Below are 16480 nucleotides of genomic sequence, written 5' to 3' on the forward strand. Positions count from 1 at the left end.
GTTGCAGCCGTTTATCATATTTCCGGTTGTACTAGATCACAACCCTTTTCCAATATTGGAGCTTGTTTGAAATTGGTTTTTCTTTACTCATTTTAGCTTTATTTTCAACCTACAAAATATTTAAATAGACACAAATATTTGTTTTGTCTATTTATTTTAATTTTGTATATATTTAGGGTCTTATAAATAATTAATTTGAGATTTAAATTGATACAACATTTAGCTCAAATGTTTGTAATGATGATGAGATGGTTGTGGTGCAAAATATTTTGAATAATAGTTCGATTGAGGAGTAAGAGATATGTTGGTTGACCGAAATGAGAATGTTTGTAATATGATATATAATTTGATTGAGGAGAAGATTTCTGGGTAATATGAGAATGTCTTTGATTGCAATTAATAATTGATATACCGGTTACTCGAAGTAAGAGATGGTAAGAGAAATGTGAGATTTTTGTGTGAATGAGGTAAATGATAATGGTAGTATTTTGTAATTTAACCGTGCAAATATATAGAAATCATGCTAATTTGTATAAAAATGTATATTTCTTGTTTTAAGAAATAAATTTTGTTAACTTTAACCGAAATTTATGAGAAATTCAATTATTACGTCAGATTGATATTTTATGATTATATATATTATAAGTTGTTAGTACATATATGACACCCTTCAACTTAATGCATTTTAAGTAAGAAATGAACTCCTTATATTTGTTCTCTTAAAAACCACTCTTGTTATATATATATATATATATATATATATATATATATATATATATATATATAAAAGGAGAGCCAGCATGACATCTCGCTGCCATGATCCCCGCTTAAACTCAAAACGCTCTTTCAGATGGAATTGAACCCGTGATCTTTTTGTCTCTTAATACGACTCTTACCACTAAACTATTGGTGAGTTGAATTATATTTTATCATTCTAATATATTTAAAAAGTATAAAATAAACTAATTAATTAGGTGGATCAGAATAAGTTTAATTATTTTTTACAATCAATCACAATATATCTAAAAAGAAGTTGATAAAGTAACCTTATTAGGACAGGTTATGATAGATTTGAGTAAAATAAGTCTCATCTTAGGTAGGATTCTCATTAAAATAATGTTATATTTAAAGTGGAGAAGTCATTCTAGTTAGCCCGAACTAGACCCTACTTAGAGTCACACAAAAAAATGATACTTTTGGCATTTTATATGAGAAGTAATCCTCATGGAAGTTCTGTTGAAGATTAATTACAATAACAAAGTCTCACTTGAGAAATTTACAAAGTCATTCATTGCTATATATGATAATTGAAAGTTATTGAACTTTTTTCAATCAAAGTAATAACATTTATTTTATAGAAAATAAAAAACAACACTTGTGATTGTGTAACAAATACACTGAAATAGTGTGTTTTTTTGAAGGCCTTGTTATATTCAGATCATAAGATGAATAGTGTAAAAGTAATAATGAATGAATTGAATCTCTAAATCATATCAATATTACAATATTATTTGAATTTTAGATTATAATAAAATTTCAGTCTTACAATAAAACCCTGATAGTAAATTAAAGAAAAAAAACTAACAAGTTTACAACATTTATTTTGGTGATAATTTGGGTAAAACTTTAATTTCCTAGAATTACAATCTCCTGAAAACGCTTTAAGTTAACAGCAAGTTAACTATTGATAAATAAATAGAAAAGAGAAAGGATCATCCACAACACCAAATACACTGAAGTTTTACAAAATCAATCAATCCCTAAACCATTCAAAGATAAACTCTCAAACAAAATCCACCAAATACAAAAGATGAAAATCTCAAATTGTGAACTACTCTTTGTACACAGAAATAATGATGATGATGATGATGATATAAAAAAAATACAATTAAGCCATCAAATAGCTATAAGATCCCATTTGTTCTATTATATAATCATGTTGGTAAGGAAGAACATTCTAATTTAACAACACACCACCCATGGGAAAACACTTAAATGGTTTCATTATACACACTAAGATTAGACTAGACGGGTATAACATCAACTTTTAATGCATCCTCGCATCTCAAAACGATACCTTCGAGGCTAGCTGGAAGTGTACATTTAGCCCATTGGCAACCCGTTGTAATGGACTCTTGTGGCGGAACAATCATTAGGACATTGTCATTCCTTTGTACAACTCCCATCACACTCACCGTGCTTCCTTCTTTTATGTACCTACCAAAACCCAAACAATAAATTGTGGAATTATAATAAATTAGTTGAGATATTTTATATATTCTGATTTACTTTAGTTAGAATAATTCAGTTCTGATATTTTAGAAATTTTAATTTATCCTGATTAAGAAAGATCAGCTACTACACTTATATAAGTATAACCTATTATGAGAATAATATTTCAAAAATTATCTCTCTTTCTCTCCTTCATCTAAACATACCACATAATTCAATCTTTTTAAGCAAACTGAACTAGTTATCTAGATCTGGTGTTAGCCATATACACACAAGGAAAATAAATATATATATATATACACATAACTTTATATTTTTTTTAAACTTGGATGTTTAGGCTAGCTTTAGCACAGTTCGACTAATTCCTAGAGGAGGCTAGCACAACAACTCAACAATATGACCTCCTAGATCAATCTCGTGGTTTAAATGAGAGTCGAACTTGAGAGATCAATATAACAAGCCATTCTAAGTTCACGCCTCTTGTCATGGTAAGTTTATACATGAAGGCCTAAAAGAGCAAATATACCCATGTTTAGTTGGTGCAAAAACAAAAAACTACTTGGGCCTGTTTAACGAAAATCTATTGTCATCAATCAAATTATTCAAACCATCAACTAAAATATCTTACTTTTTTTATAAGAACATTTTAAAATATCAAATACAAAGAATATTTTAGATATTTAACTCAAATAATCCACTGGTTAACCAAATATGATACTTACCAAAAATTTCAATTATTAAAAAAAAACTACAACAAACAAACTCTAATCCAAGTCTCCTCCTTGTTAAAGGAGAAGGTTGGTTGTTAAGTTTTCTTTATGAATGGAAATTAATAAGGAAAGAAGACGTGTGAGTATTTTTGCACTCATTAAAATAGTTCTTAGATATTATTGTCATTTTAGGCTTTCATGTATAGATAAATATGCCCTTTTATCCACAACAGATCAGTTTCAGCCTTTTAACTCTAACTATGATGAAGATAGTGCTTTATGAAGTAATTAAGTAGAAGATTTACCCTTCTTTCAATCGTATAATTCGATCATTACTTGAAAGGTTCCTTTCAGACAACCATCTCACAAGTTCAGGAGATAGATCCCTATTTGAAGGATTGACATCAACAATTGTAGATTCCTCCACATAAGGGGTCACCCTAGCACCATAACCAGTCTTAACTAATGCTCTCAAGCCAGACTGGAAATCAGAGATGTAGAAATCAACCACATGCCTCTGCCAAGAACAGTAACATAAATATTAACAAAACTTGGTGAAAGATTTTAACATGTAATAAAAAAAGAAGCTCCAGACATGGAAAAGTAATTATGAAATATTAAACACTTGATAATTTTGTCTTAAGGATCGTATAATATTGTTCCCTTAAGAACAAGTAACCAACCATGCATGATCAAGATCAAAGACAATCAACTGCCCCCATTATATATATATAATAGAGATGGTGATAATATCATTACCATAGTATGATTAACAATCTTAGAGATTCATTCTGATAAATATATATTACTAAGAATCTTTTATCATAGCATAGACATCACATATGTAATTCAAAATACACCTATTTGCAAACACATTTTTTTTATCTAATTTTTTTCTGGATCTGGATCCGGATGAGAAACACTCAATAAATTTGTGAATGTCTACTAAGTTTCGTTTATGATCTCATTTACATCCAAGATGAGATACCTAACTAATATTCTACATATTTTTCTGAATATTATTTAGCAGATTCAAATAGAGAAGGGTTCAAAGCTCAAGGTAAAAAGAGGTAAGGTAAGTTTATGTTCAATATCTTGTGAGTTATTGCTTCTAGTTTTTTATGGTTGTGTTGATTGCATGTTTTGGATGTGTTTGAATTGTTTGTGATTGGTTATTGTTGTCTAACATTTTATAGGACTGGAATTTATTTATCGGACTATCTAGGTTTGGGGAGATTTGCGTTTTTTTTATTTGTGGGATGATGTAAGGGTTTTGTTTCCTAAAGGTTGTACATGCTTTTTGTCGTTTTGCTTAAACGACAAAATTAAATTTTGAACGCGTAAGAAGAATATTCTAGACAAATATTTCTGCTTTTCCTTTTTAAGTTTCAAATAGGGAAGATTAAATAACAAATTTGGGGTATGAGATGTAGCAACTCACTTCTGATGATCTAAGCCCCCAAGTGAAGCACCGGTGCATAGGGTTGGCAGGTTTTGAGTCCCATCCACGATACTCATACAGAGACGTAGATGTGTAAACACACCTAGGAACTTTTTGGAAGGATGATACCAAAGGCACATTCCCACATGTCACAACCTACACAAAATTTGCCAGAAGTAGTTTAAATATCTATATGGAGATCCAACAAAGGCGATCATAGAAACAGAGAGAATTTACGGTACTTTCTCTAAATCAGAAATTGGAAGCCATCTCAATTTGTACACTTTAAAAATTGTAAACTTCTAATTCCTTGTATAAAATAAATCTACTCCAAACTAGAAACAGGAACCCAACCTCTGGAGAAAGGAAAAGATCTGAACAAAGAAAGAGAACTAAAAGGAATAGCTTTTCCACAATCCTAATTAAGAATAGCAAAAAATAACAGAAACCATTTTATTAGTTTCCTAACCAAACAAAAAGAGAATTAATTAATTCTGTCTTTCTTTTCTTGTCATTTGAGAAGAACTTGAGAAAGGCAAAGACAAACACTGTTTTATAACTCACTTTGACAATAAAATATGACATGGAAAGAACGTTATGATTTTGATGTAGATATTTTTCGCATAAACCGTTTCTTTTAGAAGAAAAAACTCGTTTGTAGCTCGTTTGATTTAGGTTATTTGGGTTTTTTCAAAAAAAAAAGTCTCTATCACATCACATATCCTTTCAACCATCAATTAACTTAATCCATCAAATAAAATACCAAAATACCCTTATTTAATTTTATAAAATTTAAAATTTTAGTAATTTAGCCCCAAAAACCCACTTTTTCATCAAACAATATTTTAATTTCATAACCTTCAAATAACCATCACACATGAAACAAGCTCTTGATGAAAAATTGGATTATTTGAGGTTACCTGGGTGAAATGACTAAATTATCTTATGTTATAAAATATAAAGTAAGGTAATTTGGTTGATGATATGATTAATGAAGTGATTGATGATGGGATAAATAAACCTTCATCAAACAAGGCCCAAATCTTTTGAATAGAAAAGAACAGGTATTAGAAAGATTTGAGGACATGAAAAAGAAAGGTAAGACCATGTATGAAGTAGAAGAAATGTAAGAGTTGTTATGTCTGGTGAAGGAAAAAAAGACATACCCCAGAAACCTTGACAAATTGCCCATTTTTTGCAGTTCTAAGCTCAGCATCTGGATAACTGTCAATAAATCCTACAATAGCATTCCTTCCCCAACAAGTATTCCATGTGAACAACACGGCAACCAAAGTAAAAAGAATGACAACAACAATGAGTAGAATGGGATTGCGAACAGCTCCAAGAATAAATCCACCTGCAATGAACCCCATCACAAATAGCAAAATCATTGCCCATAGAATTGGTTTTGGGAAGTTCCTTTTAAATGAATAGTCATCATCTTGGTTGAGAGTAGTCACAGTCTGGTTATGAGCCAAAGAGCTATGCAATTTGATTGATCCCATGGAGTCTAGAGGCCCCGAAAACTTTCTTGGAGCCCCAGAAGAATTTAAAGGGCCAGATGAGATTGGTCCAGAAGTAATGAGCCCTGTTGTAGGCAAAACTGAGGGTATTGGGCCTGAATTTTGTCGAACAACTGGAGTAACTCCTCCGGATTGAGGTCCAGAAGACTTCTTAAGAGGTTCTCCATGTTTATTCAGAGGACCAGAACTGGTTTTCTTTACTGAACTAGAAATTGGTCCAGAATGTGAAGCAACACCAGCGAAAGATCCTGTCCTTGAAGGAGGACCAGTTATGGGTCCAGATTTTCTCGATTTAGAGCCATCTGGTGGTAAATCAAACATTTTTCCAAGCTCTCCTGACTTCTTAATATCACCACCGGTATAGGGCATGGCAGCAGCAACCATTGTTGGTGTTCTTTCTTTAGGCTGTTCTGGTCTTCCTGATACATAGAGGCCATTACTAAGCTGGTGGGAGAGGAATCTGGAACCACCCATCAGATTCCTACAGAGGGAACAAAAAATTGTAGTGTGAAGGAGAGTGTTACAAAATCCTTGGAACAAATGGATACAAATTAAAAATCACATATACAGATAAATTAGAACTAGCCTCGGCATAAAAGTGAAGATTCAAATTATGACTAGAGCCTTGTTTGATGAAAATAACCCGATTGAATCATCATCCAAACTAAATTAAATTTACTTTTATCTTTTTTTCTAACATTTTAAATATTAAATACAAATGATCTTTTAGAGCTCTTTTGATGTGTGGTTATTTGGGTTTTTTGAACGTTATAAAATCAAAATCTTGTTTGATGAAAAAGTGAGATTTTTTGGGATTATTTAGGTTAAATTACTAAAATATCCTTTTATATTTTAAATTTATAAAAGTAAAGTAAGGGTATTTTTGTATTCTAGTCGATAAATTAAGTTAAATTGATGGTTGAAAGAATAGATGATGTGAGAGCTAATTCAATTTGTCTAAACAAAGTTTTTTTTTTTTCAAAAACAAAATAAGCTTTAGAAGAGTTAACAAGAACTATGAACCACCCATTAGAATCAGAGCCATGAACAAACTGTCAAGACTCAAGAGCAAGGCATCTGTCACCATGTCATTTTTATTTTGTTCCTAGTGATATAATTTCAAAAAGAAGAGAAGATAGATAACAAATCATCAAAGATCTGGGAACATGGTTTTGCAAGCACACACACACTGAATAAGGTTAATTATACTTAACAACTAGTCCTAATATGTATGTATGAAGATCAAGGGTTAAAAGCATAAAAAAACTAGATATAATGATAAACAGACAAACTGGATTCAAATCCTCTAATTAGAGAAAAAAGCTATAATGAATCATCAACACACAAATCCTCTAATTAGGCTTGATTAGAATGAGAAGATTGAATCAAATAGTAACAAAAAGTTCTTAGAGAATATACTGAAAGAAAACAACCAGTCAACATGATTAGCAATAAAATCTATGCAAGCAAATTATAGAAATTGCTAGGATCCAAACTTTGTCACATTATAGGACTCTAAAGAGCTTTGTCAGATTCGAATTCTCAACATCAATTTCAGAATGAGACTAAAGAGGGGGAGAAAAAGAAACAACAATGCCATTGAACATCATTGCAGATCTTATTTCTTTTCTTATAATGGTAAGATTTAAACCCTTGACTTCTCATGAATATCATTGTAGATCTACAAGCCAACTAAAACACAAAGGGAGATGAAGAAATTATAACCAAGCTACCTGGATCTAACGTAAACAGATTTCAAAGAAATTAAATCAAATCAAATCAAATCAGTGGAGCATTGTAAGATTTGAGCATTTCAAGCATAAAAATAGTGCAGAACTCACCAGAGTAAAGAAGAATGCGAGTTGGGGTAGAAATCAAAGAGAGATCTTGATGTAGGGAAGTAGAGAAGAAGGTGGAGTCAGTCGGGAATCTGGTACGCCATGGATGTGTCTATCTTGGAACAGCCGCAACAGGTGGTTTGTCGTATCGTCGAGAAATAACCTCCAAACAGAAACAGAGAAGAAAAAGGTCTTTAAAGTAGAAACTACACGGTCTAATCATTACATTAGAGAGATTTTTATTCAAGGAGAAAAGGAAAAGGAAGAAGAAGAAGAAGAAGAAGAAGAGGTTAAAAGCGGGTAGCTCCTCCTACCTTGGCATGGCAGGTCGAAGCAACTGTCCTGCACACAGTCGCACGCACGCACAATCTCTCTCTCTCTCTCTCTCACTCTCTCTCTCTCTCACTTTCTCAAGAAAGTAAAAGACCGACCAGATCACCAGACACATCAATCAGTTTGTTGTAAAGTCACCACCTTATATTAAAAACTAAATAAATTCATTTTTTTTTTAATTATATAAATAATATCTACAAAATCCAAATATTAAGAATCAAGATGAGAGTTTTTTTTTTTTTTTAAACTCAACCAAAATCAAATTTTCAATTAATCACTTTTCTACCATCACAACACTTATTTCATTAACCAAAATACCAAAATACCCTCTATTTTAAATTATTTTTTATTATTTTATATATATTAATACCCTTTAAGTCTTTTTTACCAAAAATAATTATCATCTCCTCAAAATCATCACCGATCATTATTTTTTTCTCCCTCTAGATTTTAAAAAAACTCCAATCCGAACAAGGCCCAAGTCAAATGAACTTATTTTTACCTAATATTATGAGTTGACAATTAAAATTATCTTTAGTCGAAAATTGATAAACAACGTCAAGAAATGTGGTGCAAAATTATAATTATATAGGGTTGAAATAATGAGAAATTCATATAAATCATGGAATGATACGTTTAAGAAGGTCTCAGAGACGGATCCAAGAATTCGAGTTAGGGTGACTTAAAAAAATAACATAAAAATTATAAATAAAATGAGTAATTAAAGATAAATTTTACTCATTTTCTATAAATTAAAGAAAAAATAATTAGTTAAATTGAAAATATTTAAGAAATTAATGGTTATATCACATTTTTACATTAAAAATATAATAATAAATTATTTTGGGTGAGTTTCAGTCCACTGGGCCGATTCGCAGTTGTAGTAATTATTTATTGAAACAAAGAAAAATAACTTCAGATATAATTGTTTTGTTTCCTTTATTGGTTAAGAAGTCGGAAAATGATTACCAATACAATTAGTGAGTACAAATATCAAACGAACCACCAACGATTTAGAGAATTTTTTGAATTATAAAAATTAAAGACGAATAAAAATTAAAATACTTCAGTAATCACTATGGAAGCATTCAGGGAGTTCTTTCTTCATTCCAATTCATCGGTGAAATCCGATATCAATTTCATAAGATGGTGTTTACAAACTATCTTATTTTTTGCTTGAAAAAAAAACCGAAATGTGTTTTTTTTATCTCTTGAGCCTCGAAGGAAGTTCTTTCTCAGCAGCTAGAGGTGGAAAGGCCTACTTCCGTCTTTCCTGGTCTTGAAGTGATAGTTTGATTCCTTTGTTCACTGAAAGCTTTCACTCTTGAAAGTTTGATTTCCGTCCTCAGATTCCCGATCTACGACAATTGAAAGAAGAGTTTCAGTCTCCGGTCTTGAAGTTGTAATCCTACTAAATAAAATGTCGAATCAAACCAACGTAACACCAAAGAAATAATTTTCTAACATTTTATAGATTTTTTTTCATATATACACATAGAGCCAAAACAATTCTTAGTCCATCACTTTCATCAATAAATTGATTTATCATACATAACAAATTTTTAAATATCTGATTTTCAGAAAGAAAAAATTATATATGTACTTAGGGCATCTCTAACGGCGCACATAATGGGTTTTGCGTGTCCTGTTCTCCTCCATAACCGTCCGACAAAAAAATCGCATTTGACGTTTCGGTCGTCTCTCCTTTGGCCAAACGCATATATACGCATTAATTGTTCATCTTCAGCATTTTGGCCATTTTTCAAAAATGGCCCTTAGACTATATATATATATTAATAACTTATAATTTTAGGTAAATTAATTCTTTAACTTATATTTTTTTTTACTTTTAAGATAAAAAATTATAATGTTTTTTAAATATATAATTAAATATTAAATTTATTATACTTGAAATTTTATCTAATTTATTTTATATTTTTATATTATATTTTATAACTTAAATTTTATAAATTATAAATTTTTAATTATAAACGGTACAAATAAACATAGAAAATACATTAAAAAAACAATTATCGTTATATAATAAATAGTACAATAATTAAAAGTACAACATAAATAATACAATAGTTAAAAATGCTCACAAATAATAGAAATGAACTATATATAATAATTAATAATCTGGTAAATTAGCACCACTTCCTCCAAGATTATTGAAATAGTCCGAAAATGTAGCCGGGGTGGAAGAATCTGGTTGACTTTCATTTTGAGCTATTTCTTTCATAATTTGGGCTTGTTGAGCCTGAATAAATGCACACACATTTGAATCTTGTATTTTACTCAAATCTTGTTAAAGTCTTGTTGTCTTCCTTACTCCTTTTCAACTTATAACGTTTGTTTTGCATATGGTCATTTGCCCTTTTCATTTCTTCAGTAATTTTTTTTGTTTGTTTCTTGCATTTCATTTAGGGTGTGTTTGATGAGGGGGAATTGGAATTGGAATTGGCATTGGAATTCTAATTCCAATTCCATGAGAATTGGTATTGAATTACAATTCAATTCCTATGTTTGGAAAAATGATAGAATTGTAATTCAATTCCAATTCCTATGTTTGGGAAAATGATAGAATTGTAATTTAATTCTAATTCCAATGTTTGTAAAATAAAATATCGGTTCAAAATGTTAACTTTTAAAATATGTTTTCACGTTTTGGCACGTTTAATACGTTTTTGATATTTTTTCACATTTTTACATGTTTTTCACGTTTTTCACACGTTTTAACACGTTTTTCACATTTTTCACACGTTTTTCACACGTTTTTCACGTTTTCACACGTTTTTCACGTTTTTCAAACGTTTTTCACACGTTTTTCACGTTTTCACACGTTTTTCACATTTTTCACGTTTTTCAAACGTTTTTCACGTTTTTCACATGTTTTTCACGTTTTCACATTTTCACACGTTTTATCACGTTTTTCACACGTTTTAACACGTTTTCACGTTTTTTACACGTTTTAATACGTTTTCACGTTTTTCACACATTACAACATGTTTTTCACGTTTTTCACGTTTTTCACACATATACACACGTTTTCACGTTTTTCACACGTTTTAACACGTTTTCACGTTTTTCACACGTTTTAACACGTTTTTCACATTTTCACGTTTTTTATACGTTTTAACACGTTTTTCACGTTTTTCACACATTTTTTACACGTTTTTCACGTTTTCACGTTTTTGACACGTTTTAACACGTTTTTCACGTTATACACGTTTTTCACGTTTTTCACGTGTTAAATGTGTCAAAAACGTGAAAATGTGTTAAACGTGTCAAAAACGTGTTAAATATGTGAAAAACTTGTTAAACGTGCCGAAACGTGAAAAACGTGTAAAATGTGTCAAAAATGTGGTAAACGTAAAAAAACGTGAAAACGCGTTAAACATGTCAAAAACGTAAAAAAACGTGTTAAATGTGTCAAAAACGTGAAAACGTGTTAAACGCGTCAAAAACGTGTTAAATATGTGAAAAACTTGTTAAACGTGCCAAAACGTGCAAAATGTGCCAAAACATAAAAAATATGTCAAACGTGTCAAAAACGTGTTAAACGTGTTAAAAACGTGAAAATCATGTTAAACGTGTCAAAAACGTGTTAAACGTGTCAAAAACGTGTTAAACATGTCAAGGACGTGAAAAACGTGTTAAATGTGTCAAAACGTGTTAAACGTGTCAAACGTGACAAAAATGTGTTAAACGTGCCAAAAACGTGTTAAACGTGTTAAAAACGTGAAAATCATGTTAAACGTGTCAAAAACGTGTTAGACATGTCAAGGACGTGAAAAACGTGTTAAATGTGTTAAAAACGTGTTAAACATGTCAAGGACGTGAAAAACGTGTTAAATGTGTCAAAACGTGTTAAACGTGTCAAAAACGTGTTAAACGTGCCAAAAACGTGTTAAACGTGCCAAAAACGTGTTAAAAATGTTAAAAACGTGAAAATCATGTTAAACGTGTCAAAAACGTGTTAGACGTGTCAAAGACGTGAAAAACTTGTTAAATGTGTCAAAAACGTGTTAAACGTGCCAAAAACGTGTTAAACGTGCCAAAATATGAAAATATGTTAAACGTGTAAAAAACGTATTAAAAACGTGTAAAACGTGTTTAATGTGTGAAAAACGTATTAAACATGTCAAAAACATGAAGAACGTGTTAATTTGGAATTACAATTCCAACCTAAAAAGATAGGAATTGAGAACTATCAAATTACACTATATTGAATTCCATTGGAATTCTAATTCCAATTCCAATTCTTAATATTAAAGTGTCTAACAAACATAAGAATTGGAATTGGACCCTCCAATTCCAATTCCAATGCCAATTCCAGGGCTATCAAACACACCCTTATGGTCAATGATGTATTAACATTATTTTTTTCTTTTCAGTTTTGCTTTTTTCACTCCGATAGGTCTTTCAGATGGAGAATCAATGTTTGAATCTTCCGAGTTAAGAGAAAATGAGGAGATACCGGGGGATGCTTGTCCAACAGAATCTGGAGTTAGATTTTCTGACTCGGAAGAGGCATAGTTGACAAATTGATTTCTCCTACTATTTGTGGAACAATCTTTAAATTTTTTAAAAATTTTAACAATGTTCCACACATGATCGAACTTCCAACCTGCTTTGAACTTAGAATCTTTCGTGAACAACACTTTAACTTTGAGTATCTATGAAGTTCAAATAATTAAATACAAAATGCATAAGTAATAGTATATCAAATAATATGTTAATACTCACAATATCTTCATTTGAAGCACCGCTTTGAAGCATATTCTCAATTTGTTTTATGCATGCATTAAGTCTCCTTGCTGCTTTTTGGATAGTGTCTAGTCAGACTTGCATAGATCTTTTAGTACGAATTTTCCAATGCTCCAGTCTTTCTCCATTGAAAGCTTCTTCAATACGAGACCATAATCGTTCACTTGTTTAATTAATTCTAATAATTGGGTCCTCAAAATTTTCGATATAAACCCGACATAAGAGGATATCCTCATCTAGGTTATAAGCTACTGATCGAACATACATTCTTAACAATGGATGAAGGTAAATATATATTTGATTGAATTCAAATGGTAAGATATAGTGAATTATATGTTACCATCTTTGTCAATATATAGTTAAAATCCTAACACTTACCATGCTTATTATATTGAATTGAAAATGACTACACACTAAATTAATTGAAATGACCATACAATAAAAAAGTTTATCCTATTTCTCCACATAAATTAATTGAAATGACCATACAATGAAGAATTTGTATTATTTCTTCACTCAAATTAATTGAAATAACCATACAATTAAAAGTTTATCATATTTCTCTACATAAATTAATTGAAATGACCATACAATGAAAAGTTTGTCATATTTCTCTACATAAGTTAATTGAAATGACCATACAATGAAAAGTTTGTCCTATTTCTTCACGTAAATTAATTAAAATGACCACACAATGAAAGTTTTTTTTATATTTCTACACTCAAATTAATTAAAATGACCATATAATGAAAAGTTTGTCTTATTTCTCCACTCAAATTAATTGAAATGACCATACACTTAAAAGTTGGTCCCATTTCTCCACTCAAATTAATTGAAATGACTATATTACCATCCTATTGCAATTACACTACTATAAATACATAGCATATCCTCCTGATATTGTTAAATCATTCATAACTTATAGCATATATTTTTCACTATCCAGAACTACAAGTCTCCATAATGAATTTCAACATTAGCGATTCTTCTTCATCATCATCAAATGATGATAATATGATGATTCAACAAATACAACAAAATTTATGTCGTCTTTACAAAAATAACAACATGATCATCCAACAACTTCTTGAACAACAAAGTCAACAAGTACTACATCGTGGTTTAGTTCCTAGACATATTGTCATCAATCGTGATCGTGAAAATGCCGATCGTAGGTTATATAATGATCATTTTTCAGATAATCTAGTGTATAATATGATCATGTTTCGTTGGAAATATCGAATGTCTCGCTCATTGTTCCTTCGAATTGTTGACGCAGTCAAAGATCATGATCGCTACTTCCAACAACAATCGGATAATGCAGGCAGACTTGGATTATCTTTAATACAAAAAATAATGGAAATTTTCCGTATGTTGGCATATGGTGCTCCAACAAATGCCACAGATGAGTATATTAAAATTGGAGAATCTACTACAATTGAAAGTATGAAAAAAAAATTGCCGCGTTGTGGTTGAGATATTTAGCGAACGTTATCTTAGAAGGCCAACAACAAATGATATTTCTAAACTTCTCAATATTGGCCAGCAACGTGGATTTCTTATAATGTTAGGCAGTTTATATTGTATGCATCGGAGGTGGAAAAATTATCCAACCGCGTGGGTGGGACAATACACAGGTCGTGGTATGAAGCCTACTATCATTCTCGAAGTTGTCGCAGATTATGATCTTTGGATATGGCATGCATATTTTGGTTTTCCAGACACCAACGATGATATAAACGTGTTAGAGTCATCTCATATGTTCTCGGATCTAACTCAAGTTATTTCTCCTCCAGCTCATTATGTAATTCAAGGAAAAGAATATAACATGAGCTATTATTTAACTAATGGTATATATCCAAAATGGTCTACTCTTGTGCATACAATTCATGAGCCAGTGGTCGAAAGAAAAATTATTTTGCAATGAAACAAGAATCATATAGAAAAGACGTTGAACGTGCATTCAAAGTTCTTCTATCACGTTTTTCCATTATAGCAGGACCGATACGACATTAGAGAAAAAAGTGTTACATGATATAATGACTACGTGCATAATTTTGCATAATATGATTGTTGAGGATGAACGTGACCTTAATGCATATATCGAAATTGAAATGAAAACGCATTCACTAGAGGTCGAGATGGTGATTGATGAAAATACTCGATTTCAAGATTTCATATCTCGATACGAAAAAATAAGAAATAAAGATGCACACATTGAACTTCGTAATGCATTAATCAATCATATGTGGGAAGAGTACACCAATTCCGAGAATTGATACATTGTTTATGTTATGTGTACGTGTACCAAGTGTTTTTTTTATTAATAATATTTGTTTTAATATAATATGTTTGTTTATTTAAATGTATTATTGAATTATTTTGTTGTTTATGAATTATTGATATATAATTAATTTTATCTTAATTTTATTAAATGAATGAGAAAAGATTGAAGTTAAATATGTAAAGTTGATAAATATATAGATAATATTAATAAGGTTAAAAAGTTAGTGTAAGAAAGAAATATTCTAAGAATATTTTTTTGAGTTTGGAAATGAGTTTTTGAGTTGGAAATGAATTACTTTTTGATGTGACGTTTACTGCATTTTGAGTTTGAGAATAAGTTTGTGGGTTGAAGATGTCTTATTCTATCTTGTTTTTTACTTTTTGAAATGCATTAGTCAAAGTAAAGATTTGATCTTGTTTGGTTTGGGTGATTTGAATAACTCAAATCAAAAAACATGTTTTCACTCTAAGTCTCTTTTATCGTATTACTTAGTTCATTAATCAAAATATTAAAATACCTTTTATTTTAAATTGTTAATTTAATTTTATCATTATATATTAATATCTTTTAAATATTTTTACTTACAATTTTCTTTTCTAACTACTCAAAATTATCATCCATCATTATTTGTAAAATAAACTATTTTTTTTTTCAAAAACACTTATCCAACCTAGGCATAGATTTGGGCAGATAGTGAACTCATTTTAAGAGAAGAAAAAACATAATACAATCACATATTTTTTAAAAAAAAAATTAAAAGTAAAATTTAAATAAAATATTTTGGATTATTTGACTAATTATATTTTTAACTATTCTCTCATGCTTCAATTTCTTTTTTAAATAAGTTTTATTTATATATTTATGCTATTTAAGTTTAATTTATTCAACTCTAATTAAACATCATTTATCAATTCTTTATTTGTTTTTTAAAAAAAATCTAAGCATATAAATAATGGTTATTTAAACATAACAATACAAATAATACAAAAATACATGTTTTTACATAGTCATCAAACACACCAAAAACACAACGAGATTAGCTATTTGAGCGTAACAATGAAAACATAAAATAAAAAATCTCACCAACTAACAAAACAAAACATAAACTATATAACATTAATGAGTTCAAAGGTATTCAAGAAGATCAATTAGTCCATCTCTACCGTTTTCCAGAAGAGATCTCCCTTGTCATTTTATCAATTCTCTCATCAATCATTAAGATAGTTAAGTTTTTTTAAATACACTCTTTCAAAATCAACCCCACTAACATTTTTTAAATAAATCCAAATTTATTTAAATAATTCTTGACCAGCTTTAAACTATTTCTTTTTTTTTTAATCAAAAGT

General features: G+C 30.0%; 1 protein-coding gene and 1 pseudogene across 1 annotated transcript; one reads left to right on the forward strand and one right to left on the reverse strand.

Annotated features, from left to right (window-relative positions):
• Positions 1-1696: 1696 nt before the first annotated feature.
• Positions 1697-8193, reverse strand: LOC124919183 (uncharacterized membrane protein At1g16860-like). Its single transcript, XM_047459355.1, has 6 exons — positions 8059-8193; positions 7748-7907; positions 5550-6387; positions 4384-4539; positions 3248-3459; positions 1697-2217 (listed from the first exon to the last, which is right to left on the reverse strand). Exons 3-6 carry the CDS (start codon positions 6378-6380, stop codon positions 2025-2027), a joined length of 1392 nt encoding a protein of 463 aa, XP_047315311.1. The 5' UTR covers positions 6381-6387; positions 7748-7907; positions 8059-8193; the 3' UTR covers positions 1697-2024.
• Positions 8194-13890: 5697 nt separating this feature from the next.
• LOC124922694 lies at positions 13891-15224 on the forward strand (annotated as a pseudogene).
• Positions 15225-16480: the final 1256 nt, after the last annotated feature.

The sequence above is a fragment of the Impatiens glandulifera genome, chromosome 1 (assembly GCF_907164915.1).
Source record: "Impatiens glandulifera chromosome 1, dImpGla2.1, whole genome shotgun sequence".
Lineage (NCBI taxonomy): Eukaryota > Viridiplantae > Streptophyta > Magnoliopsida > Ericales > Balsaminaceae > Impatiens > Impatiens glandulifera.

Coding starts and splice junctions, on each gene's coding strand:
- LOC124919183 (XM_047459355.1), bottom strand. CDS start 6,380: ATGGGTGGTTCCAGATTCCTCTCCCACCAGCTTAGTAATGGCCTCTAT. Junction 4,540..5,549: donor AATTTGTCAAGGTTTCTGGG/GTATGTCTTTTT, acceptor AATTTTGTGTAG/GTTGTGACATGTGGGAATGT. Junction 3,460..4,383: donor GGGGGCTTAGATCATCAGAA/GTGAGTTGCTAC, acceptor TGTTCTTGGCAG/AGGCATGTGGTTGATTTCTA.